This window comes from Urocitellus parryii, chromosome 6 (assembly GCF_045843805.1).
Source record: "Urocitellus parryii isolate mUroPar1 chromosome 6, mUroPar1.hap1, whole genome shotgun sequence".
Classification (NCBI taxonomy): Eukaryota; Metazoa; Chordata; class Mammalia; order Rodentia; family Sciuridae; genus Urocitellus; species Urocitellus parryii.
The window spans coordinates 26186927-26214669 of record NC_135536.1 but is presented as its reverse complement, the minus strand read 5'-3'; the positions used below and the strand labels follow the sequence as shown (position 1 = coordinate 26214669).

At 37.2% G+C, this 27743-nt stretch overlaps 1 protein-coding gene across 1 annotated transcript; it reads right to left on the bottom strand.

The window, feature by feature from the left end:
• Nucleotides 1–1873: 1873 nt before the first annotated feature.
• Noxred1 (NADP dependent oxidoreductase domain containing 1) lies at nucleotides 1874–26520 on the bottom strand. Its single transcript, XM_026402612.1, has 6 exons — nucleotides 26366–26520; nucleotides 17428–17627; nucleotides 11843–12023; nucleotides 11102–11253; nucleotides 10302–10524; nucleotides 1874–2051 (listed from the first exon to the last, which is right to left on the bottom strand). Exons 1-6 carry the CDS (start codon nucleotides 26518–26520, stop codon nucleotides 1874–1876), a joined length of 1089 nt encoding a protein of 362 aa, XP_026258397.1.
• Between the last annotated feature and the right edge of the window lie 1223 nt (nucleotides 26521–27743).

Genomic DNA, 27743 nt, shown 5'->3' with positions numbered 1-27743 from the left:
TGTCTGTTGTATTCTGCTTCCTTTCCAGTTTTATAGACATATCTGCTCTTTCTCTCCTGATCTCACTTCTTAATCCTAAGAACCTCCAAAGTGCTAATACTATTTAGAAAGGCAATGATGTATTTTTTTATAGTTCCCTACATCTAAACAAATAGTAAAAGGAATATTTCTTTTTTTCCTACTGATATGAGAAACAGTGCCTCAAATTAACATGCATGCTAAACATTGATGTTTGATGATGAACCTAATTTTTCTCAAAATAAATTAAGAAGTTTTATCAGAAACCATTCTAGAACCATACCTTTGGATTTGCCTGACTCACAGGTATACAAAAAATAAAAGTAAGCAATTAAGACCAAGGTGATTTTCATACATAGTAAATGGTTTTGCTAGAAGCACTTTAGCATTTGGGAAAAGGGAGTTCTGTTTAGCAATAGAATATAGTAGGTGAGTCTTGATGATGTCACTGCTATTGTTTTCAACTCTGTCATAATTTACAAAATGTATTGACCTAATAAAAATCTATTTGGAAACTATTGATATTGAGCCATACCATAAGGTTTATATAAAAAGCTCTGCATTGGTTTACTCTTAAAGGAAAAATATTTGGAGAAGACTAAGTTGGCTTGCAGGGAGGAGTTGGAACAACGGGCATCATTGGCAGACTGCATAACAATGAATTGATTCCTGCAGAAATAAAATTGTTACTGTTCATTTTTGTCAAAAAAATAAAAATAATTTACAAAATGTATTTGTAAAACATAAAGGAAATAAACAAATTTGCACCAAGGAAATAAGATCTCAGTTATTTTTAGCCATTTAATATAAATGTGAGGTCTTTTGTTTTTGTTTATTGGTATTGGGGATCAAACCCAGGCCTCACACATGTTAAGTGTTCTTCCACTGAGCTACATTCATAGCCCTGCCAGTTATTTTTAAAATGGTTTTATGGTTTAAAATGGTTCAAATAGAAACAATTTTAAATAAGATAGTATCAGAACAGTCAGATATAACTGAAATAAGCATGGATAAGTCATAATTTAAGATTGTTTACCAAGTTTTATGGCTTGAATGTGAAGTATCCTCTAAAAGTTCCTATGTTAATGCAGGAATATCCGAGGTGAAATGATCAGAGTATGGGAGCTGTGGCCTGATCAGTCCATCCTAGTTTGAATGGACTAGCTGGTTGTTAACTGTGGGTGGGTGGGGTGTGGTTGGAGGAGGTGGGTCACTGGGGGCATGCCCTAGAGAAGGATTCAGCTTCCCTGTGCCACTTGTCTCTGCTTCCTGGTTTCCATAAATGGAGTGACACTCCCCCACTATGCCCTTCCACCAAGATGATCTTTCTCACCTTGGGCCCAAAGCAATGGAGCCAGGCCACCATGGACTGAATCTCTGAAACTGTGAGCCAAAATAAACTTTTACTCTTCTAAATTGTTCTTGTCAGGTATTTTGGTTGCAGCAATGAAAAGCTGACTACTACAGAAGCATTACCATGGAAGTGATAGGAAAAATCAAGTCGTTTGCCACCTATATACTATTACAGGAAAAGAAACTGCAATATGTAATTGTCCAATAATGAATTTAGCTTTTAGAAAATTAATAATTTGCATTAACAAAGCTTTTTTGGGGAAGCAGTTTATATAAGTGTGTTAGGTTGTGTAGTTTGATTTGGTTGCTTCTGAAAGCTAGACATACCCAAGCATATTGATATGTAGGATCTCTTGTTTTATTTTGCATTTGAAAGAGCCACTAGTACAATTTTCAAACAGGGATTGCAGTCACATAACTCCCCTATCAATTGTGATAATTAGGGCCTAACCATTGTAGAGCAATCTGTGATGAAAAAAAAAATCCTGATTCCTGAGGTCACTTATTGGGATGGAGAGTCCAAGAGATCCACAGGCTCTTCTTCTTTCTTTGGAGCGATGCCGAATGAATCATAGTACAGGTAGGTCAGGTGGTCTTGGAGAACAGTATTGGTGGAGTGATACTGGCTAAAGGGAGTTTCCCTGAGTTGCACAGCAGTCAGATCAAACCAAGGAAAAGGCCTGGGGTGGGAAAAAATAGGTTATTTTTATTTAATGTCAGTATATTTTATTTGGCATTAAGCACATGACTGTGAGGAAAAAATTTCTAGACTTAAGGATTTCTCAACAGAAACTTCATATCTGAAAAGCAAACAAAACAGAATATCCAAGGACTATGGAATAGCCACAAAAGATGGAACATACACATAACGATAATACTAGAAGGGGAAGAAAGAAAAGAACAGAATATTTGAAACAATAAGGACAGAATTTCCCCAACTAAATGTTAGATACCAAATTAGAGATCCAGGAAGCAATCTGAGAATACCAAACAGGATAGTACCAATAAAATAAAAAATAAAAATTGAAAACTAAATCTAGACATATTTTCAAACTTAAAAAAAAACAGAAGATAAAGAAAAAAACTTTAAAAAAAAAAACAGAATATAAAGAACAATTCCTAAAAAAGCCACAGGAGAAAATGCCTTACCTAGAGAAAACAAGATAAAAATTGAACTGACGTTTCCCCAGGAACCATCCACACATGAAGATAAAGAAGTGAATTAAGTGCCAAGGAAGAGAACAATGAGTAGGTCTCACTAGTGTTGACAGAAAAAACCACCCATCTAGAAGTCTGGGTCCTTCCAAAGTTAAAGAAATAAAGACTTCAACAAACAAAACAAGAATTGAGGGAATTTGTTGCCAGTAGAGTTGTCTTGCAAGGAATGTTCAAAGAAGGAAAATTATACTTGTATCTATGTAAAGAAAGGAAGAGCATTGAAGAAGGAATAGTGAAGGTAAAATGAAACCCTTCATTTTTCTTATTTTTAGTTGATCTAACAGATAACAATTTGTTCAAAATAATAGCAAGTCACGTGTGTGTGTGTGTGTGTGTGTGTGTGTGTGTGTATGAAATGAGTGCCAGCAATGATACAGGAACTGGAGGGAAGAATCAGGATTATATTATTACAAAGTACTCATACTACCTGTGAAATGGCACAGTATTTAAAGTTGTCCTTAAATTAGTTTAAATGTCTAGTGCAAGGTTGTTCGTAAGGTTAACATACAAGTCATTCTCTTTCCTAGACAGCAGAATCTTGATCCATTTTCTGTCATTATAATCACATACTACAGACTCCCTAACTTGATTTATAGATTCAGTACAGTCCCATTCAAAATCCTAGCAAATTGTTTTATGTGTATTGGCAAATTAATTTTAAGGTTTATATGAAAGGTCAGACTCACAATAGCTAACTCAGTATCAATGGAAAACAAGTCAGAGAATCCATACCACCTGACTGAAGACATATTATAAAACCACATAATCAAAATAGTTAATGATCAATGAGACAAATAGAGAACCTAGAAATAGATCCACATAAATATACGATATAGTTAGCTATTCTTAACGAAAGTCCAAAAGCAATACAATAGAGAAAATATGGTTTTCAATAAATGATGCTAGAACAATGAGACATACAGAAAAAGAAAATCTAGACATAGAACTTATACCCTTTACAAAAATTAATTCAAAATACATGATAGATATGGGACTGGGGCTGTAGCTCAGTGACAGAGTATTTGCCTAGCACATGTGAGACACTGGGTTCAATCCTTAGCACCATATAAAAAAATAAACAAAAATAAAGGCATGATGTCCATCTACAACTACAAAAATGTTTTTTAAAAATACATGATAGATTTAAGTGCAAAATACAGAACTACAAAATTCCTAAAAGAAAACAAGAAAAATTCAAATGGGTTTGGCATGACTTAAATTGTAACATGAAAGGTATGATCCATGAAAGAAAGAATTGATAAACTGGATCTAATTAAAATTTAAAATTTCTGCTCTGAAATACACTGTCAAGAAAACAAACACAAGCCTGGAACTGCAGTGCATGCCCATAATCCCAGTGGCTCAGGAGACTAAGGCAGGAAAATCACAAGTTCAAAGCCACCCTCAGCAATAAAATTAAAAAATTTTTAAATGTCTTGGGCTGGGGTTTTGACTTGGTGGTAGCATGCTTGCCTAGCATGCGTGAGGCACTGGGTTCAATTCTCAGTACCACATACAAATAAAGATCCATCAAAAAATAAAAATATTTTAAAAAAATAAAATGTCTCAAAACAAAGAGGAGATATACAATTAAAAAGTATAATTCACCAAGGATATATTAAAATTTGTAAACTTATTTATCATAGCATGACTTCAAATTTTATAAAGCAAAGATGATTACAAATGTGAAGTGAATTTAAACTACAATTGCAATGGAAATATTAATATGCTGTGCCTCTGTAACAGAACATCTGACAAAGAATATAGCACATTATTTCTCCAGTTTTAATGTGCATAAGTATCACCTGGGATCTAGTAAAAATGCAGACTGTGAGTCCATAGGCCTGGGGTGCCAGGTTCTGCATTTCCAAATAAACTTCCAGGCAACCGACAGATGCCAGTAGTTTGGGGAGCAAAGAGTAACAGATTTGACTAACACAGGAACTTTGTGCCCAAAATACAGTCATTATTTCAAAGGCAAACAGCACATAGATGAAGAGGTTAGATGAAAATTTTCTTAGTTCTTCCTATTTCTATTATAATAATCTGAAATGAAATTAAATGAGCCATACATATTTGAAAAATTAAGAAAGAGAACCACAAAAATAAACTAAAAGAAATGAGGAACTAATTATTAAAAGTACTTGAATTAGTCAGGTGTGGTGGGGCAGACCTGTAATCTCAATTACTGGAGAGGCTAAGGCAGGAGGACCACAAGTTCAAGGACTGAACAAATTACTCAGAGATCTTGTCTCAATGACAACATTAAACATCACTGATTCATTTCCCAGTTAATTAGTCACAGCTAATATTAATAGCAGTTATCATTGAAAAAAGGGATTTGAGGTATGGGACAATATCACTTTTAGTTTACAGTTTATATGCTTTTTTGCCACAAACATATTAGTTTTGTTATTTTTTAAAAAGTCCACATAAAAGAATAAATGTGTAAAACAGTTAAGATTATTTTGAAAAATATTAATGAAGGGAACTTTCTCTACCAGATAAAGAACACATCTACACATGGCACACTGCAGTGTCTAATTGTGGTATGGGTATAGGAAAACAAAACCACAGTTCTGGAGAGTGTACAAATATGCCCATAAATATATCACAATTTAGAAAATAAAAGTGATATTTCAAATTGATAAGAAAAGGGTTTTAGGACAATTGGCTTTCCAAAGTGAATAAAAGATTAAAAATCTCAAGTTGAAGATTTAAATATTTTTAAAAATCAAGTACTTAGAGAAAATTAAGAGTTATCTTAGGATAAGAAGGATCTTTATAACTTGAAACTATGAAACAATAAAGTGATTTGACAAATTTTATTACAAAAATTAGAATATTTTAAATAGCAAAAGATACCAAAAAACAATAGCAACAACAATGACCAGGAAAAATATTTCCAGTACACAGAATAGGGAGTTACTATTCCTACTAAAATCTCCTACAAAGCAAGTAAAACAGTCAAAACAAAAGTAGGCAAAGAACATAAAATGAGGCTGAGAGAAAACACAAGAGCAAAAATTCATAAGCTGAAAAGGGAATGAAGAAGAAATAACTATGAGCCTACATGGGAATGCTGACTCCTGTGTCAGCAGTAGCAAAAGCCACTGTCCATTTACATCAAAAGCCCTCAAAAGACTTAGGAAATGGGATCAAGTACATCTAGAAGTAGGGGTAAGAGGGGACTAAAAGCAGGATACTGGTTGAAAAACTTAAAAAGAAGAATATGCCTAGTTACTACTATGCTGCACCATCAGGATTCACCCCTCCCCATTCCTGACATTTTTGTTTTCTTTTTTTTTTTTCTCTAGAGAGGGTCAAACAGAAAGTCTTTGGGCAGGGAGTAAATAAATATGCATTGTTTAGTGTTGAGGGAAGAGATATCATGTTGAAAAAAGAGAAAATAATAAAGTAAAAAAAAATTATATATATATATATATATATATATATACAGTGAATAAAACACGCCCCCCCCCAACAAATTTCACACACACAAATTTCTCTAACCTGGATTCCAAAAAGCTGATCGCCAAGTATATCTCTTCTAGGTAGGAGAGTGGAAGAAGTCTGACTCACCAAGAGAAAAGTCTAAAGATACCAATATTCAGGGTTTCCCAAGGAAACAACTGACCAAATCGGTCTATTCTAAAGATCACTGTGATGATAAAAGTTTCTAAACAATTGTGTGTATGTGTGTGTGTGTGGGACCTGGGGCCTCATGACTACTAGGCAAGTACTCTACTACTGAGTTATACACCACACCTCCAATCCACTTTTTAGTATCCAGGATCTTGAATATGAACAAACTATCAAGATTCCCCATTTATTTGAAGAAAGTTTCTAAAATGATAGAGACAAAACAATTGATTAGAAAACAACTTGAAAGAAACAGACTACTCAGAGAAGAGAAAAACAACAATAGTTGATATTCTCAAAGGGCATATTGCAAAATGAAATGACAGCAGGTGCTACATAAAATAGGAATATTTAGAGAATAAAACAACTTTTAAACGTAAAATAAGATAGCAAACATGAAAATATTCTGCTATTAGGGAGGAAGAGCAGGAAGCAAAGATTAACATTAAACAGAGACATGAGGTGGGAGGGAAAGGGAGAGAAAAGGGAAATTGCATGGAAATGAAGGGAGACCCTCATTGCTATACAAAATTACATATAAGAGGTTGTGAGGGGAATGGGAAAATAAACAAGGAGAGAAATGAATTACAGTAGATGGGGTAGAGAGAGAAGATGGGAGGGGAGGGGAGGGGAGGGGGGATAGTAGGGGATAGGAAAGGTAGCAGAATACAACAGTTACTAATAGGGCATTATGTAAAATTGTGGATGTGTAACCGACGTGATTCTGCAATCTGCATTTGGGGTAAAATTGGGAGTTCATAACCCACTTCAATCTAATGTATGAAATATGATATGTCAAGAGCTTTGTAATGTTGTGAACAACCAATAAAAAAAATAAAAAAAAGAGAAAATATTCTGCTATTAAAATACAACAGAAAAGCTGGGCAGTGACACATGCCTGTAATCCCAGCAGTTCTGGAAGCTGAGACAGGAGGATCAGGAGTTCAAAGCCATTCTCAGCCACGGCAAGGTGCTTAGCACTCAGTGAGACCCTGTCTCTACAAAATAGGGCTAGGGATGTGGCTCCAAGGTTGAGTGCCCCTGAGTTCAATCCCGGCTTACCCCCCCCACCAAAAAAAAAAAAAAAAAAAAAAGACAGGAAAAAACAAGATAATTGAGGAAATCTCTTAGAAAGCAGAGGAAAAAAATATACCAAAGATAGGAAAGATGAAAATCAGAAGATCCATCCAAGAAGTCCAACATTTGAGTAATAAAAATGCCACAAAGGGAAAATAGAGAAACTGGAGAGGGGACAAAATTATGAGACATAATTAGAAAAAACAGAAGAATTTAGTTTGCAAAATCCCAATGAATATGCTGTTGGTGGTGGTTATCTTTTCTTTGTTTTTGTGGGTGGCAGAGTCATGAGTATTTGTTTTACAATAAATCATTAAACTATATTTATAGCTTTATGGAATAGTTAGTTATTCTATGTATGTGTTATATTTCACAATTTTTTTAAGTTAAAGGGAGAAAGGTCCACCAAGTGTTCAACAGTGAATTAAAATAGACCCACTGTGTGAGTCAGCTTTTTGTTACTGTGACCAAAATACTTGAAATGATCAATTTTGAGAAAGAAATGTTTATTTGGGGCTCAGGGTTTCAGAGGTCTCAGTCCATGGTTGGCCAACTCCATTAATTTGGGCCCAAGAAAGTCATCATGGCAGAAGGGTGTGGTAGAGGGAAGCTGCTCAGCTTATGGCATATGGGAAACAGAGAGAGCCAGGGAGGAACCAGGGACAAAATATAATCCTCCAAGGGCATGCCCATAGTGACCTGCTTTTCCCATCCACACCCCACCTGCCTACCATTACCACCCAGGAATCCATTCAAAGGAATAATCCATCAACTAATTAGGTTATGGGCCTCATAATCTAATCATTTTACCTCTGAACATCCATGAGCTTTTTCAGGGGACATCTCACATCCAAACCATAATACTCACATTATGGCACATAATAAAATCTCAAGATACTGAGGTAAAAAGAGCTTATCAGCTTCCAAATCAGAAAGAAACAGATTTCAGACAAAGGATCAAGAATTAGAGTGGTATTGTAACTCTCAACAGCAATTCTGGATGCTCAAAGACAATGGAGCAATGCCTCAAAATTCTGCGGGAAAATTATTTTCAACCTAGAATTCTGTATTTGGCTATGTTCTCAGTGAAACATTAGGCAAGAAAAAAACATTTTAAGATACAAAATATCTCTAAAAGTTATTTTTGGTGTACCCTTTTCTTTAGGAAGATACAACAAGGTATGTTTTACTAATATAATAAATCAACTATCACAGAAGTCAAGTGGTGTTCAAGAAACAAAATAACAAAGAGATGAAAGAAATTCCCAGGATAATAGAGATTATAAAAATAGAGATTAACCCAAGACAATAGAGAAGAAAAATCCTCAATCTGAAAGCATATCACACCCTAGAGAATAAACTGCCCATCGGTGATTAACTGAAATCCAAAAGAAAGAGGGAAGAATCAAGGATTACTTCCAGGGTTCTGGTTTGAACAACCTGATGAAGCACTATGTAATTAGGTAAGAAACCCTAAATGAGCAGGGTATAAGAGCAGGTGTGTCTTTGGACATGTTGCGTTGCAACAGAGAGGGAGAGTATGCACTTACCAACAGCATTGACACAGAGTTATGAGCTATCAGAACAAAGATGGCAACCTAAGTTCCCAAAGAGATCACCCAGGAACAAATGTAGAGCGAAAAGAAAATAGGGCCTAGGAGAGCCCTAAAAACTCCCAGACTTCAGGATGGGAGAGAGGAAGTCAACAAAAGGAGAGATCAGAGAGATAAGAAGAAAATAAGGAGAATGTGAGTGTATGGTTTAGATATGAGGTGTCCCCCAAAAGCTCATGTGTGTCAATGCAAGAATTTTCAAAGATGAAATAATTAGATTATGAGAGCTATAACCTGAGCAATCCACTGATATGGATTAACTGAGTGATAACTGTAGGCAGGTAGGCTGTGGATGGAGGAGGTAGGTCATTGGAGGTTGCCTTTGAGGTTTATTTTTTGTCCCTGGTGAGCGGAGCTCTCTCTCTGCTACCTGATTGCCATATCTTGAGCTCCCTTCCTCCTCCATGCCCTCCTGCAGGGATGTTCTGCCTCACTTCAATCCAGAGCAATGGAGTTGGCCATTAATAGACTGAGACCTCTGAAACCATGAACCCCAAATAAACTTTTCCTCCTCTACATTGTTCTTGTCAGGTCTTTTGGTCACAGCTACAACAGGTACACTAAAACAGTGGGGAACCCTGAAAAACAAAAGATATTGCTTCAAGAAGGATGACATGCTTAATAGTCAAAGAGGAAAAGGAGTTAAAATTGTACAGTGAATTTCATGACAGGGAAGTCACTAATCATAAGAGCAACAATTTTTACTATGTGATATCAAAGATTAAAAAGATTGATTTTAGAGTTATCAAGCTATAGAGAAATAGCACCCTTGTTTTGTTGGTGGAAATGTTTTTATAAGCAATTTGGGAATATCTGTCAAACAGGAAACATATGATATCTAACCCAGAAACTTATACACATACTTTTCCAACAGAAATCCTGGGTCAAGTGTGAAAAATAAGTACAGGAATGTTCAAATCAGCCCTTTGTACAAAAGTTGAGGCAGAAGGAAATAACTATATCAATATCAAGTGGATATAGGAGTGAACAAATTTAATAAATGTTTCTAATGGATGCCTATGCAACTGCTCATAAATGAAGCAGATATGGTTGTGCTAACATGGGATGGGATGAAAAAGCAGTATATGTAGTTCCCATGTTTCTGACACCATTCACAGGAATGAATATGCATGCACTATTATAATGGCAATATAAATGTGTTTGTAAATACATAGGTAGGTAACAAGACAAAAATAAAAACAGAGGTAAAATTTGTGAAATGGGATTGGGGCAAATGAGTCTTTTACTTTGCTACCAATCAAATTTTTTACAAGAATGTATTATTTTATCAATTTTTAAAAAGAACATGAAAGGATAAAAGAGCATCTACTAAGCCAAGAATATGGGAGAACTAGAATGGTTGGCTGGCTGACATCTTACCTTCTATGAAGCAAGTTCTTGACATAGGATTTGCTGATGACATGTGGTAGCTGAAATTCTGGGCAGGATTCTTCATGTTTCATACAGTCTTTGAAGTGAACAGAAAGAAATAGTTGATTCAAAAGCTGCAGTGCTTGTCGGCAATCCACATTGCTTTCTGTGCACATGTTTAGGGCTGCATAGATTAATCCCTCCAGCCATTTGATATTGAGGATTATTCCCCCTACACATCAATGAGAAGGTAAATACCAATCAGCACCACCAAAAATGAGTTACAGGGATCCTAGGAGAAACCCCAGACACTGATTATAAGCCACAGGTTGGTAATAAGGACCTGGAGATGAGCAAACACTCTTCCCTCCAATAGGTAACAGCTCAATTTTCCCTTTATAACATCATGTGTTGACCATACAAAGGAGGACAGATGACTAATGTAGACATTGCAAATGAGGCAAAAGTTTATCCAGAATGATCCTTGCCAATAATGGAAGGTACTGGAGAAAATTTTAGATTAGAATATGGGAAAGACATTTTAGTTCCAGATACTGCATTCTCTTGTTTATTTCCTCTGGTTATTTCCACTTCATCTTTAAGAGTACAGATAACCAGCCTTCTCAATATTTCCTAATAATGGCTGCTTTTTATCATCAAACACTGATCTAATTCCAAACCTAAAGGACTGAGAATATATCTAAGTTGTGCTCTCCACAACAATCACGCCATCCAGGGATTTAATGAGATCGGAATAGGCAAGGGAAAGGCAATTTCAAAAGAACACCATAAATATAGTGAATCGTTACCATCAGGACTGTAGGGGCAGGTAGCCCGAAGAATCACAGGATCTTGGAGAGCAGCTGTGATTTCCTTATTGGCTCCCCAGATCTTCTCAAAATCCTCAACACAATGATACTGAGGTCGCAAGATGTTGGTGTGGTTCAATAATAGTTTCAACCTGGAAGGCACCAAAACTGGGAATGCAATGCCATTTATGCCAAAGACTGGGATAAATAAATATATAATCTATTGCATTCACACCCAACACCAGCAAACAGGCTTTCCTACATAGCACTGCTCAGAGGCAAATGCAGGTCTGGGTCTGCAATGAGGGCACTAATTAGTTGGATTGTTCATCCATCCATCTAACAAACACTAATTGAATGTTTTCATGTGCCAGGCACTAGGCTAGACACTAGGAGTAGAAAAATAATATTTGATACATATTTGTAGTAACTTACCTCTCATGTTGTTGACTGTTAGTTTCTCTTCTCATTGATGCACAGAGGAATATCATTCAACTTCAAGTAGTGGGAGACAATGTGCTCCTACAAATTCTCAACATTCACACAGCAAACAAATATCTCACCCACAAACACTATTTGTGGGAAACTGGGGAAGACACAATTAGAAAGGCTGGCTGGGTCTTTCAGCAGATCAAGCTGCCTTATTTTATTATTAGGAATGACCAACTCCAAGAGGGAAGCAGTAGTCAGAGATAAGAAAACAGTAGTTCTGCCAATTCTGTTCTTGTCCTAACGAGATACCTGGGTATTGGGATGGCTGCTACAAAGCTGAACACAATGCAGGCCTTTTCAAGACTGGTTTGAATTTGTATGCAGATATGAGGCAGCTGAGATGGCAAGCAGCAGAGGAATATCACGTTGGCCCAACCCACCAGACCAGAATTATGGTAAAAGCACTGGACCCCCAGCTTCTGGAACTCGGCTGAGAAGGATAAAGGAAGACAGAAAAAGAGCACAGTACAAGGAGTTTGACCTGAGCATCAGTTATGGGGAGAGGATGATCACTATTTTATCTCAGTAAATCAACCCAAGACTTGCTGCCACACATATCAGAAGACACTCCTATCTGTCTTCTTCGAGCTACACAGCCAGGCCCTAAGCCCGTTGCTAAAGCAGCCAGTGCTACTGCAGCAACATTTGAGATGCTAATACAATTCACTTTTATCTTACTTTTACACCAAATGCTAGAATTCTTCAAAAAGTTTTAAGGAAGAAAAAAAATCTCTCGGCTTCAGTTTACTGAAGATTTACAATGGGCCAGAGAATTTACTTTATGTACATTCCTTAAGGTAATCCTCATAAGGACCTTCTGAGGCAGAGCCCAGTTGTATTCCTATATTATAGAAGAGGAAACTCAGACTTCAGAATGCCGTGTGACTTGCCCAAAGTTATACAGCTCAGTATCTTGAGTTGGTGGGTAAGACTAGGAGAGTAGAAAAGTATAGAGCAAATGCTGGGAAGAGTTTGAAAAGATTTAACGAGTTCATAATGTAAGTATACACAACTTAATAGGATATTTATCAATACAGAGAAATGTGATAATTCATGGAGTACATAAAAACACTCACTGGTAGTCAATCATTTGATTGTATTTCCTGCAATACAAATTTTCAAAAGTGAGAATTTAAAGCATACACTTACATCTGGCACATATTTTAAGTGTCATTGAAAAAAAGGATATGTGGGGAATGAGATTGACCAAATTATATTGTGCCTGCATATATGTATGAATATTCAACAAGGAATCCAACTAGTATGCATAATTATAATGCACTGACAAACTTTTTAAAAAGAAAATATGAGAGACACTGGAGAGGTGACTTCTTATTTTAACAACCAAGAATACATGACAGAAATGATGCTGAGGTTATCCAGATACTCATGATCCTGGAAAACAGATAGGACAAAGAGAAAGTTTAGAAAGGAGGTGCATGCATCATTCTTTCATGAGTCGTTCTAATTCCTTACACTTGCATAGAAGCTGATGCTGAGCATTTTGAATCTTTGCTTCCTTACACAACACACAGAGGAATTTTTTTAAGAGAGAGAGAGAGAGAGAGAGAGAGAGAGAGAGAGAGAGAGAGAGAGAGAATTTTTAAAAATTTATTTTTCAGTTTTCAGTGGACATAACATCTTTATTTTATTTTATGTGGTGCTTAGGATAGAACCCAGCACCCCACGCATGCCTGCCAGTGCGTTACCGCTTGAGCCACATCCCCAGCCCACACAGAGGAATTTTTAAACTAATTTTATTACTAGTAAACATATTGCTTCCCAAAGAATATATGTACTATATTGAAATATCATATTTACTAATTCTACCACTGGGTCTAGGAAATATGCCTTAATCTGGCACAATCGAGCACACCTGTAATCCCAGGGACTCAGGAGGCAGAGGCAGGATGGTTGTTGCAAGTTTGAGGTCAACTTCTACCACTTAATGAGATCCTATCTCAAAATAAAAAATGGGCTGGGGATGTAGTTCAGGTATAGAGCGCTCCTAGGTTCAATACCCCATACTGAAAAAACAGAAAGAAAGAAATACACCTTGAGTAACAAGACTTTTTAAAAAAGTTTCCTTTCTATAGAAAGAACATTTACAAATCAGTAAGAAAAACATAGGCACTCTAACTTGAAAAATGGGCCAATACCGAAAAAAGATGAAATAGCAATAAACTTACAAAAAAAATTTAAATTCCTCTAGTGATCAATTAAAAACAGGAAAAATTGAAAAGGCATATTAGAATGGCAATGTTAAAATGATTCCCAGCATTGACAGTGGCATAATAAAGCAATTTTTATACATTGCTGATAAAAATTTACACCTGAACAAGATTTTTTGAGTTAATTTGAAAAAAAAAGTATTAGAAATCCCTTAACAAATAAACATATACTTACCACATGACTCAGCCATTTCACTCTCAAGTATTTACCAAAGAAAAATGAAAGTAAGGAATGGGAATATAAAGTTTGCCCAGCTCCACAAAAAGAAAGAAAAAAGAAAGTAGTGCACATGAACACTTACATTAAAAATGTTCATAGTGGCAGCTGGGGCTATAGTTCAGTTGGTAGAGTGCTTACCTTGCACCCCCCAAAAAATGTTCATAGTGGCTTTATATGTGATAGCCAAAAACTAAATAATCTATATTAACAGGTGAATAAACTATGCAATATTAATACAATTAAATGATACTCAGAATAGTGGCTTTATATGTGATAGCCAAAAACTAAATAATCTATATTAACAGGTGAATAAACTATGCAATATTAATACAATTAAATGATACTCAGAAGTAAAAAGGATATTGATACATGAAAGACATAGTTATATCTCAAAATAATTATGTAGAGTAAAAGAAACCAGACCAAAACAAATGCAAACTGTATGATTCCATTAATACAAAAAAAAATTCTAGAGAATACAAACTAATCAATCTGTAGAGACAGAAATCATTGTCATTAAATTCTTGGGTGGGGAGCTGCAGGGATATAGAGATTCATGAAGGGCAAGAGGCAACTTTTGAGAGTATGCTCATTATCTTTAGTGTGTTGATGGCTTCACAGGTATACTATTATAGTTTGGATATGAGGTGTCCCCCAAACACTCCTGTGTTAATGCAGGAATGATCAGAGGTGAAATGATTAGATCACAAGTTCTATGACCCAATCTGTGGACTAATCCATTTGATGGACTAATAATTTGAATGGACTAAGTGGGTGTCAACTGTATGCAGGTGGGGTGTGCCTGGAGGATTTATATTTCCTTGGTGCCTCACCTGCTTCCCCTGCCTGCCCCCACCCTCTCCTTCCCAGCTGCCATGAAGTGAGCAGCTTTCCTGGGCCACACCCTACCACCATGATGTCTTGGTCTCACCTTGGGCCCAGAGTAATGAGCCAGAAGACCATGAACTGAACCTCAGAAACCATGAACTCAAAATAAACTTTTCCACTTCTAAGTTGGTCTTGTTAAGTATTTTGGTCACAGTGACATAAAACTAACATATGTACATAGGTCAAAACATTAAATTATGGGCTGGGGATGTGGCTCAAGCAGTAGTGTGCTCGCCCGGCATGCATGCAGCCCGAGTTCCATCCTCAGCACCACAAAAAAACAAAGATGTTGTGTCCGCTGAACAACTGGAAGAATAAATATTAAAATTTCTCTCTCTCTCTCTCTCTCTCTCTCTCTCTCTCTCTCTTTAAAACAACAACAACAAAAAACAAACATTAAATTATATGCTATGTATGTAGTTTATTGTATGCAAATAACATCTTAATAACATTATACCCTCATGTTGATCTAGAAATAACTGACAACCCTGAGAAGAAGATTACAGGTACTTATTATTTTCTTCTTTCCAATATTTTTATTTCAAAATAAAACATAACTTTCAAAAATTATGTACAAGGAAGTTCAACTAAATATTTATGGCACAGTTATATAAATTACAGTATATCCCATACTTTGGAATGCTATACAATCTTAAACTCATATTTATATTAATCTATTTACTGAGATAAATAAATTTTAAATCCTGACACAAAAATAGAGAAAGGTAGAATGGGTATGGAGGATCTGGCACTCCTAGCCACTGCCCAGACACACACCTTGGCATCTAAATGTCCAGACCCCAGAGGCAGTAAGCATACCTTGCCCAGAAGACACAGGGAGTGCTCACAGGGACAGTGGAAGGATTTTAAATCATTACTGTGAAGTGATACAGAAATATGCTTATGACACATTAAATTTAAAAGGCATAATACAAACAGGTAGGCACAGTATCAACGTTATGGTTTAGATCTGACGTGTCCTGCAAAAGCTGGTATGTGAGACAACGCAAGAATTTTCACAGGTGAAAGGATTAGATAATGAGAGCTGTAACATAATCAGTGGATTAATTCACTAGTATGGATTAACTGGGTGGTAGTTATAGGCAGGTAGGGTGTAGATGAAGGAGGTAGGTCACTGAGGGCGTGCCTTTGGGGTTTGTATTTTGTCCCTGTTGAGTGGAGCCCTCTTTCTGCTTCTTGTTTGCCTAATCCTGAGATGCTTTCCTCTGTCCTTCCGCCATAATGTTCATCCTTACCTTCCGCCCAGAGCAATGGAGTTGGCCATCTATGGATTGAGATCTCTGAAACTGCAATAAAATAGACCCTTTCTCTTTGACACAGCAATAGAGCTGACTAAAACAATAACTGAGATAATTAGAGAAATCAAAAGGGAAGAAAGCTGGGCTGGAAATATAGCTCAGTTGGTCGAGTGCTTGACTTCATGTACAAAGGCCTGTGTTCAATCCCCAACAGAACAAAAAGAAAAGGGCAGGGACAAGAAAACTGATAACCCTGATAAGAAGATTACAGGTAGTTATTATTTTCTTCCTTCTAATATTTTATAATATACATTATTTATGTTGTTTTATTTTTCAGGTTTTATTATTGAAAGATGATTTAGATACAGTGCCACACAGATCTGAAGTATATGTTTTGAACAGTTGTAAAAATGCATACATTCATATAATTCATACTTCTCTCAAGATGTAAAATATTTCTGTCTCCCCAGAAATTCCTCCAGGCCCTTTCTCAGTCTTTCTTGCCAGAAGTAATCATTGTTATTATTTTTTTTTCTTGCAGTACTAGGGATTGAACCCAAGGTCTTGCACATGGTAGGTAAACAGTCTACCACTAGGGTTGGGGATGTGGCTCAATCGGTAGCACGCTTGCCTGGCATGTGTGCGGCCCGGGTTAGATCCTCAGCACCACATACAAACAAAGATGTTGTGTCTTCTCTCTCTCTCTCTCTCTCTCTCTCTCTCTCTCTCTCTCTCTCTCAAAAAAAAAAAAAAAAAAGAAAAGAAAAAAGAAAACCAACAGTCTACCACTAAGCTATATTCATAATTCCTCCTTGCTCTTATTTCTATCACACAGGTTAGTAAATGGAATTATTATTAAACATTTTTTGAAATCCAGTAAATGTTATTTTAAAAAACTACCAGGCCAACTGCAAATATTTGAAACTGTTTAACACCCACCAGAATTTACCTAGTTGAGTTAGAAGATTTGAACTTTATATGGAAAGCTTCCCTGAATCCAGAAGATAATTCACCACCAAGGACACAGGCAGGAGAGGCTGATATAAAACAGTTCAGTGGAGAAAAAGGTTGTTTTAAACCACGTGTTTAAAAGCCGTCTTTCTAGCTTTTGGAGCTAGCAAACTAAGCACTCTGGTGCTGTACACAAGAATTCCCCGTTTAAAGGGACTTTCAAAATGGCTTTGTCATCATCTAACCAGCACATCTAAACTCCACTGTCTAACACACATTGCTCACCCAGGACCTCTGGCCTCCGGGTGGAGATCCGCAGACTTGCAGCAGGGATGGGGACAAGTTGTAGCAGTGTACGAGCCAGCTGCTTCCCGAGACGGCCACCTCCAATGATGCCAACCTTTAGGTTCCTGTTGTCATCCATGTCCACATCACCTGATTTAGTTGAGGGAGAGCTGGAATTTTGATTCTTTTGTAATAATTCTCTGGAGAATGAACAGACAAACGTACATAAATATATGTACACACGGTAGCTCTTCCTGTCAACCTCTAATGTTTGTTGCTTTCATTTTCTCAGAAGCCTAGTGGCACCTTAGGTACTTCAGAGAGAAAGCATTTTAATCATGTGCCATTTACCCAGCTTTACTAACAAATTAAATGTTCCATCTGAATGAGTTTTCCAAGGGACCAAAACTAGATTAAAACCTTTTAAAATGAACATCTTTTGGTTACATGCATTATGTGTTTTCCTGCCTTCTTAAATACAAGTCTGAATATTTAATCATTTCATTGACTTTGGGCCATCACTGTGAACAGCCAATCTTGTACCTTATACCATAGCATGTGACGCATGTGGACCTACTCCTTTTTGTTTTCAGGGCTGACAGCTGTCAAATTTTTCTAATCATGATAAAGAACAAATAACAAGCAATTAACCATTTTAGCTATTTTTAAGTGTATAGTACAATTAACAATAAGCACACTATTGTGCAACAAATCTCTAGAAAGAGACAGGAGGATCATAAGTTCAAAGCCAGCCTCAGCAATTTAGCAAGACACTTAGCAAATCAGTGAGCTCCTTTCTCTAAATAAAATACAAAAAGGGGCTGGGCATGTGGCTCAGTGGCCAAGTGCCCCTGAGTTCAATCCCTGGTAGCAAAAAAACAAAAACGAAAACCTAAAACTACATATCCATTGAATAACAACTCCTTGTTTCCCCTGCCCCCAACTTTTGGCAACTACATTCTACTTTCTGTTTCTGTTTCTGCTTTAGATGCCTCACTGAAGTGTAATTATGCAGTATTTATCTTTTTGCAACTGGCTTATTTCACTTAGCATAATGTCTTCAAGTTTCATCCATGTTGTAGCATAAAAATTTTTTAGGGCTGAATAATATTCTGCTGTGTTATATAACACAATTTCTTTATCTCTTCATCACCAGTGGACACTTAGATTGCTTCCACATCTTGACTACCATGAATGATCCTGCAATGAACGAATGTGCAAATATCTTGCTGAGATTCTGTTTCTAATTTTCTTGGATATATACCCAGAAATGGATTTTTGGATCATATGTCAATTCTGTTTTTAAAATTTTAAGGACCCTCCATATTCTCCTCTACACCATTTTACATTCTCACCAACAGTGCACAAGAGTTCCAATTTCTCCACATCCTCACCAAAACTCACTTGTTTCATTTTCTAATTACAGCCATTCTAACAGACATTCTAATAGGATAGTTCATTGTGAATTTGATTTGCATTTTCCCAATGATTAGTGATATGAGAATCTTTTTATATACCTGTTGTCCATTTCATGTGTGTGTGTACATATGTATGAAGTATATATACAGTGAAATATACACAAGTAATGTGTTTGACTTCATTCTTTAATAGGTGGATAACCAATTTCCCCAAAACTGTTGGTTGAAGAGATTATCCCTGTTGTGTAGATTTGGCATAGGATCACTTGACTATATTATGTGGTTTATTTCTGGGGTATTTTGTTTTCATCAGTCTATTGGCCAACTTTATGCAAGTACCAAGCTGTTTTGATCACTATAGCTCAGTAATGTGTTTTGAAATCAAGAAGTGTGAGGCCTACAGCTTTTTTATTTTCTAACTTTCTCAAGATGGTTTTGGCTATTCTTTTGAGATTCCATATAAATTATTGTATGCTTTTATTCTATTTTTACCAAAAAAATGCCATTGGGGTGCTGGGGATGTGGCTCAAGCGGTAGCGCGATCGCCTGGCATGCGTGCGGCCCGGGTTCGATCCTCAGCACCACATACCAACAAAGATGTTGTGTCCGCCGAGAACTAAGAAATAAATATTTTTAAAAAATTCTCTCTCTCTCTCTCTCTCTCTCTCTCTCTCTCTCTCTCTCTCTCTCCTCTCTCACTCTCTCTTTAAAAAAAAAAAAAGAAACTTAATTGTCACTGTGACAGTTTTGAGAGATGGAACCTTTGGAAATTGATTGGGTTATGAGGGCTCCACCCTCATGAATTGATAAATGCCATTACCACGGTAGTAGGCTAGTTATTATAGGAGTGGTTTTGTTTTACGGCACTGGGATTGAACCCAGAAACACTCTTCTACTGAGCTACAGCCCTTTAAATTTTTTATTTTTGAGACAGGCTCTTGCTAATTTGTAGAGGCTGGCTCACAATCCTCCTGAGCTGGTCTCCTGAGTTGCTGAGATTACAGGCATGTGCCACTGTACCTGGAGCAGGAGTGGCTTTGTTATAAAGCAGCCCTCTTATGTACATGCTCTCTTGCTTCCAGTCTCTCTCTCTCTCCCTCTCTCTCTCTTTCTCTCTCTCTCTCAGTCTCTCACCATGTGGACTGTGAGAAATAAATGTTTTTTCTTTATAATTTATAAACTCTGTGGTATTGTTATAGCAGAAAAAAAGAACTAAGACAAGGTGTTATGTGAAGTTGTTGATTTGAGATCTCTTTTTCTTTTTTTTTTTAGTTGTAGTTGCACATTTATTTATTTTTATGTGGTGCTTAGGATTGAACCCAGTGCCTCACATGTACCAGACAAGAGCTCTACCACTGAGCCACAACCCCAGCCCCCTCTCTTCTTTTTTAATGTAAAAATTTAGACCTATAAACTTCCCTTAGTATTCCTTATGCTGTTATGCTGTGTCCTATTGTTTTTTTTTTATGGATCCAAATATTTTTTTATTCACGTGATTTACACGGTTTAATTTAAATTAGGTAAACAGCTGTTGAGGATTATTTTAAAATGTGGCTAACAGATCTGTTTGTTTACTTTCACCTTTCCTTTTCATTATATCTAATTCTATTCAGGATACTAAATTGTTTTGAAAATTGCTTTTTTTTAGTGCCTGCTGGAATGTTACATAATTTTTTTTTAGCCATCATTGCCAGAATTCCTATCTTCATCCCAGTGCCAGTGAAGACAAAGATAGAGGATGACTGAAAACCAAACTACAGCTTCTGTGATAGCTATCACAACAAACTGTATAAACTGATGCATCAATGAATAATAACTCAACAAGTGATGCTCAATCAAGGAGTCTATTTACTTTGGGAGGAAATGGACATATTAATGGATTCCTCTGCTTTGAACTGCTTGAAGAACTTGCTTGGACTATGTATCACTTGTATACATTGTGAACTATCTGTTGGTGCATCGAATTGTGGTAGTGCCGGGGTATCTTTGCTCATGGTGTCATCAGTGGTACAGTTTTTCCAAAAGGGGCCGTCAATTGGCTTGGTGTCGTGGCATTTTGTGTCCTCCCCTTTCTGCTTGTAGCAGGTTATCCACAAGTATGGCTAAATAATGCTGGGCCGGTAGTCAATGACAGGTAAGATCCAATTGCAATGGTACCAACCTAAGACAGGAGGCTGACGCCTTGAGGTCAGCTTATCCGATGATGGGTAAGGACCATATGTAGTATTGGACAACCTAAGACAGGCATGGTCCCTAAGCCATATACTTGTTGTTTAAAAACAAAAGGGGGAGATGTTGAGAGCCACAACCAAGTCAAGATGGTGCCTGGCATTTTGCCAGAAGGAATGGTTGAGGGGTAGCGCCACCGAGCCATTAAGATGATAATGGTTGAGTTGAGCTGTGTATAATTATTGGGATGATGATTGATTGCTGTAACTGGATGATGCTAAATTGAAACAAGCTGGGTATTCAGTTGTTTATATAAACCTCTGCTGTCTGGCAATAAGGCGGCTCCTGCTACCTTGGGTGCCCGCTACTTTTGAGTTCTCTCGGAGTTCCCATTGAGTTCCCGTGGAGTTTGCCTGAGTTCTGGAATAAAGTTCGTTCCTGCTTGAATCTACAAGTGGCTCTTGACCTCCCGGTTATTTGTGCCCAGCTAGACTGCGGCACAGGAGTTGTATTTTGAGAGAGGCATTTAGAACAGTTAGCTTAAAGGGGCTGAGGCTGGCACTCAGTGGCAGGGCACTTGTCTAGCATGTGTGAGGCACTGGGTTCCATTCTCATCATGTGTCCATTGACAACTTTAAAAAAAAAAAAAAAAAAAACAGCTTAAAACACTAAATACCGCCCTCCAAACAGGCATCCCAGCCGGCTATAGGCAGACTGCAGGTGGGCAGAGGCCATGGGTCCAGGGAGCTGGGGCCTCCAGACCTGCCACCTCCCTGCCCGCACTCCCCATGGCCCCAGGGAATTCCACCTAGGAGCTAGTCCTGGGCTCCCCTTCCCGGCATTCGCGCCACCTCACCGGGGCAGGGAAGGTGCTCCATGCCTCCCCCTCTCCAAGCCTGTTTGCCCATTTAAAACCCGGGTTGATGGGCAACTCGGGAGTGCACAGCCAGCCGCTGCCAGGGCGGTGGAGCTCGGAGGCAGACCCGCCGGACTCCAAGGATCCCTCTTCCCATCTTTCGGAAACCTCGCCTCTGCCCTTGGCCTCGCCCTGGCTGTGTCCCCACCAGGCCTGCCTCTACACTCCGCCCACCAGGCTCCACTTCCTGTCCTATTAGTTTTGATGTCATGTTTCCATTTTCATTTTTCAAGATATTTTCTAATTTCCCTTTTTGTGTGTCTGTGTGTGGTGCTGGGGACTGAACCCAGGACTTTGTGCATGTGAGGCAAGTACCCTACCAACTGAGCTATATCCCCAGCACTTCCCTTTTCTTTTCTGAGCCATTAATGAGTATGTTAATTTCCACATTTTTGTGAATTTTCCTATTTTCCTTTGGCTACTCTTTTCTAGATTATTTGTTTTAGGTCAGCCTTTTCATCACCGTGACCAAAAGATCTATTGATTGAAAAGACCAATTATAAGTTTATTTAGGGTTTACCATTTCAGAGGTTTCAGTCCTTAAATGGCTTACTCCATTGCTCTAGACCCAAGGTGAGGTAGAACATCATGGCAGAGGGGCGTGGCAGAGGAATGGCTTAGGATTTGACAGCAAGGAGGCAGGGAGAGCACTCACCAGGAACAAAATAAAAACCTCAAAGGCACATGCCTAGCGACCAGCATATCCTACCTGCCTACAGTTACCACCCAGTTAATCTGTATCAGTTGATCAATCCATTGATTCGGATACAACTTTCATAATCTAATCATTTCACCTGTTTAAATTCTTCCATTGTCTCACACATGAGCTTTTGGGGGACACCTCTAAACCGTAACAATTTCATTGTGGTAAAAGATTCCTGATATGATTTTAATATTAGATGTGTTTAGACTTATTTTGTGGCCCGACAGTGATCTATCCTGGAGAATGTTCCATGTGTACTTCAGAATATATTGTTTCCTACTGTCAAGTAGAGTGCTGTGCATTTGTTTGTTAGATCCCAACTGGATTCCACCCCTTTATATACTTATTTGGTCTCCTATCTGGTTGTTATAGCTTTATTGAAAATGGAGAGTTGAAATCTCCTACTATTATTTGTTTGTTCTGTTTTTGGTGCTTGGGATCCAACCCAGGGCCTTGTACATGCAAGGCAAGCACTCTACCAACTGAGCTATATCCCCAGCCCCTCCTACTATTATTGAGTACCTTCAATTCTGACAATATTTACCAATATCTGACATATACTTGGATGCTTTGATACTAAGGGCATATATATTTACATTTGTTATATCTTCCTGGTGAATTTGTTTTTTTTTATCATAATAAATAAGTCATTCTTTGTCCCTCATGCCAGTTTTTGACAAAGTATTGCTGATACAAATATGGCCCGGTTTCTTTTGGTTACCATTGGTATGGAATATCTATTTCTATCTTTTTAATTTCAGACTGTGTGTCCTTGTCTCTCCATTCAGCAACTCTGTGTCTTTTGATTGGAGAGTTTACTCCATTTATATATAAAATAATTGCTGATAGGGAAGGACTTTTGCTATTTTGTGAATTGCTTTCTGCTTTATCTTGTAGCTATTTTGTTCCTCTTTTTCTCTTGCTGCTTTCCTTTGTGTTTCATTTTTGTAATGATATGTTTTAATTCCCTTATCATTTTCTTTTGTTTATCTTCCATGGGGATTTTCTTTATGGTTACCACAGAGAAAGACATAAGAATCCTAGGTATAATAACTTATTTTAAACCGATATGGTTTTACTTTAATCACATATAAAAACTCTATTTCTTTACACTTCCCCTCACCCATTTTGTTATTGTTGTCACAAATTATACCTTTTTATATTTTGTATCCATTAACATAATCAGTTGTTTCATGCTTTCACAATTCTATATCAGAATTAGAAATTATTTATATAACCACCTATTACAATATTGAAGGCTATGTATTTGCATTTATATTTAACTTTACCAGAGAGATCATTTTTATATACTTTCCTGTTGCTATCTAGCATCTTTTCATTTTAACGTTAAGGACTCTCTTTACCATTTCTTGTAAGGTTTATCCATCAGTGATGAACACCCTGATCTTTTATCTGGGAAGGTATTTTTTCTCCTCAATGTTTGAAGGAGTTAGACTAGATAAGGTATTTTCAGTTGGCTGTTTTTTCTTACACACTTTTAATATATCAAATCACTCTTTCTGGCCTGTAATGTTTTTGTTGAGAAATAGTCTTTTGGAAGCTCCCTTGTATATGAATTGTCTTTTTTCTGTGTTCAATGTTCTTTGATAGTTTGAATATGGTGTGTTTGTATGGGCTTCTTTAGATTACAAGTTAGAGTTCTTTGAGCTTCTTGAATTTAGACTTTCTTCAAGTTTTGGAAGTTTAGGGCTCGTATTTCTTCAAATAGGTTCTCATCTCCTTTTGAAATCCCCATCATGCATCTATTGACCTGATAAATGGTGTCCTCTATCTTCATCTCTCTTCTCCTCCTTTCTCCTCCTCTCTGCTTCTTTCTTTCTTCTGATTTCATAATGTTAATCATCCTACTTTGAGTTCACCAATCCTTCTGTTCGGTTAAGTCTAATGTTGAACTTCTCTGGTGAATTGTCTCATTTCAGCATTCTGTTCTTCAGCTCAAGATTTTAATACTTTCTTTTTGGTGATATTCTCATTTGTTCAAGTGTTCTTTTTCTGATTTCATTTAGTTGTTCATCTGAGTTCTATAAATCCTTGTGCTTTTTATTTATTTTTTTTTAAAGATTGCTATTTTGAATTGTTAGGTAATTTGTAGATCTGCTTCTTTAGGGTTGGTTTCCAGAGATTATTTGTTCCATTGATTGGGCCATGTTTTCTTGTTTCTTCATATATCTTGTTATTTTTTGCTGGGATTTGAGAATGTGAAAAACATCCACCTCTCTCAATCTTTATAGATTGGTTACATACTGGGGGAGAATTGTACCAATTGTCCAAAAGGAGATCCTGAGGACTTCTTTCTCTCTCTCTCTCTCTCTCTCTCTCTTTCTCTTATGTCTCACCAGGATACTGCACATTCTCTATTCTACAAGAAACCACTGAGCTCTTCTTGGTTCTCATTCAAAGTATGTTGACCCCCATCAGGCAATCTTTCAGGCAACCCTGAAAAGTTAGAATGTTGAATATACATTTCACTTTTCTAAGGTAAAATCCCTAAATTGGGTGTTTTCTCCTGATCATACCAAGTTGTAGTGGTTTGAGAAAGGCTATCTCAAGTCAAGTGCAACCATTTTTTCTTTACTCTTTCCATGTAGCTGTTATTTGCTTTACATTTTCCTGGAGTCCACCAACTTATTAACTGGTTTCAAAAGTTCTCATAAAGCCTTTTTAGATATTTTTTTTTTGTTAAGTGTCTCTGTGGAATTATGAGGTCTTGGGCTTCTTATTCCTCTGTCTCCCTGACATCACCCGCAGACAGCTGTCAATTTTCACTATTGTTAAGATGAGTGAACCCCTGTCCTTCCATATATGTACTCTTTCTACTTTGCTATTTCAGTTTTGCACATACCTGTGAAATCAGGTAACATTTTTATAAAAATGTTATGATTTATTAAAATAAATGACTTATAAAAGCAAAACAGACCTGAGAAATTGAGGATGAAGGATTTGAGTCTAAACTTTTCAGAGACTGACTTAGTATTGGTCCTGGATGCCTTTTTTTTTTTTGACCCAAGATTAACAAAGTCTACCCTCTGAATACATAGAGTATTACTTTTATTTTTATTCACTATCTTATATTTGTTCTGTACTTCTGTAAAACCTAGAGTCTTAAAGCCTTAGTGTTTCCATATAAGCATCATAAGCCATATTCTATGGAAAGCTTCTCTCCTGGTGAAAGAGAACACTTTCTCTTAATGTCTGGCCAAATCTAAAATGCCTCCTGGAAAGTCCATATATTGGTTTCTCAACAGTTATCTTGGGTATAACCAACTTTATCAGTATCCTTGTTAGCCAATCAGCAAATTCACTGAGCGGCGGCTTCCTGCTCTATTTATAAATATGATCAATTCAAATGAAGTAGTCCACTATTAGGTCAGCTTCCAAAGAAAGAATTGACTCTATTTGCAGCCAATAGACAAGGAAAGGCTAGTCATTAACAGCTGTGGAAAATAAACTGGTGGTCCTGCTGTAAAAATGAATGATCATTATTTCACCAACTGAAAGGAAAATTGCACTAATCCATGTCTTATTATGCCAGGAGACCCCGGTATGAATTTTTCTGGTCCTTTCAGACCCGGAGCGATTGAGTGCAGGTTGGAAAAGGTAAGAAAACAATCCTCCTACCAAATTTATTTTCCAATATAAAAAAGGTTAAGTCACTTGGATTCTTAGCAGTGAGATCTGATCTATCTTCCTGAACTTGGAGACCTAGCTTACCTCAAATTATAGAATACTTTGCAGAAGAAAGTTGCATGGGCACAGGCCTCAATCATCAGTCCCCGAGAACGACCCTGCAAATACAGCCAGAAACGATCTTCCTCTGGAATCTCACTAGCAAACTGTAGGGATTCAAGGTTCTCTAGCATGTCCATTTTCAAGCCACCATCTCCTGCAGTGACAGATACCAATCAAGATGGCTTCCTACCATGGAAAAACAGAGGTCTATGCAGGAGAGCTTGTCTTATGGTATGTGTACCTAGGGTAAAGTTCTCATGATAGGCTACAGCACCTCTTTCTCCAATACTGAATCTGGAGTTCATATTGTTAAGTATGGATCCCCCTGAGGATTCTTTATCACTGGCTGCCCATGAATCCTATATTCATGAAAAATTTGAACAGAAACCCAAAGTAATTTGCTTCCCATAGGCTACAGGCATTTTTTTCAGCAAGTGAATATATATTAGCAATGGATTTCAGAGGTGTTCATGGGCAGGATCTTCTCCCTTCCATTCCCTAGGTTTCAGAAATAGGACTGGACACATAGGATCTTATTTCAAGGAAATCCTCCCTTTAACTAAACTTTCTGTGTTCCCCATAGGGTAGAAAAGAACCCAAACTAAAAACCACTGGTCCCTTATCTAGGGCAGAGACATCTAGATTTTAGAAAATAAACTTGTAGATGTTTAATTCATCTATATACAGCTCTCACCAACCCAACTGAGATGGACTCTGCTCCTCAGTACTTCTGGTCCAGGCAGATAACTAATACATATCTAAGTAGAATTACTTAAGAAAGTTTGTCATTATGACTCCTTAACTACCAGAGTACTTCAGTCTCCGAGTCTTAAAGGGGCCAGTCCCACCTGCAGGTTTTCCTGACCTGAACATGAAGACCTAAGTTCCTTTCCCTACTTCTAGGAGTACTAAAACAGATCAGTATAGGACTCTTTTTTTCCCCAACAGAAGAGCCTGGATTTCTAGTTGTTTTTCCCCCCGAGACTTGAGTATCATATAGATCTTAGCGTTACTTGAGTTACTTTTGCAAGCCTGTCTTTTGTTCAAGAAATCACAGGTCAATTTTATAGCAATAGTGATCATGAGATGAGGACTTAAAAGCACTCAAGTCTCTAGTACTCTTGTTAAATTTAAAACCAAAAACTTTTGAGGTGAAATTAACATAAAATTAGCCATTTTAAAGTGAATAATTCAGTGGTACATTCAGAATATTATACAATTACCTCTATCTAATTCCAAAACATGTTCATATCCACAAAAGGAAACCCTATTCACATTAAGCAATTTCTGCCCATCTCTCCCCAACCCCAGTCCCTGGAACCATCAAGCTGCTTTCTATGGATTTACTTATTCCAGATAT

Excerpts from the sequence above, each read along its gene's own strand:
- Noxred1 (XM_026402612.1), bottom strand. The coding sequence starts at position 26,520 with ATGGACATGCTAGAGAACCTTGAATCCCTACAGTTTGCTAGTGAGATT. Across the intron at positions 17,628-26,365 it reads AAAGTATTCTATAATTTGAG|AGAATTATTACAAAAGAATC; the intron begins GTAAGCTAGGTC and ends TTCATTCTCCAG. Across the intron at positions 12,024-17,427 it reads CCGGAGGCCAGAGGTCCTGG|CCGAGTTCCAGAAGCTGGGG; the intron begins GTGAGCAATGTG and ends TATCCTTCTCAG.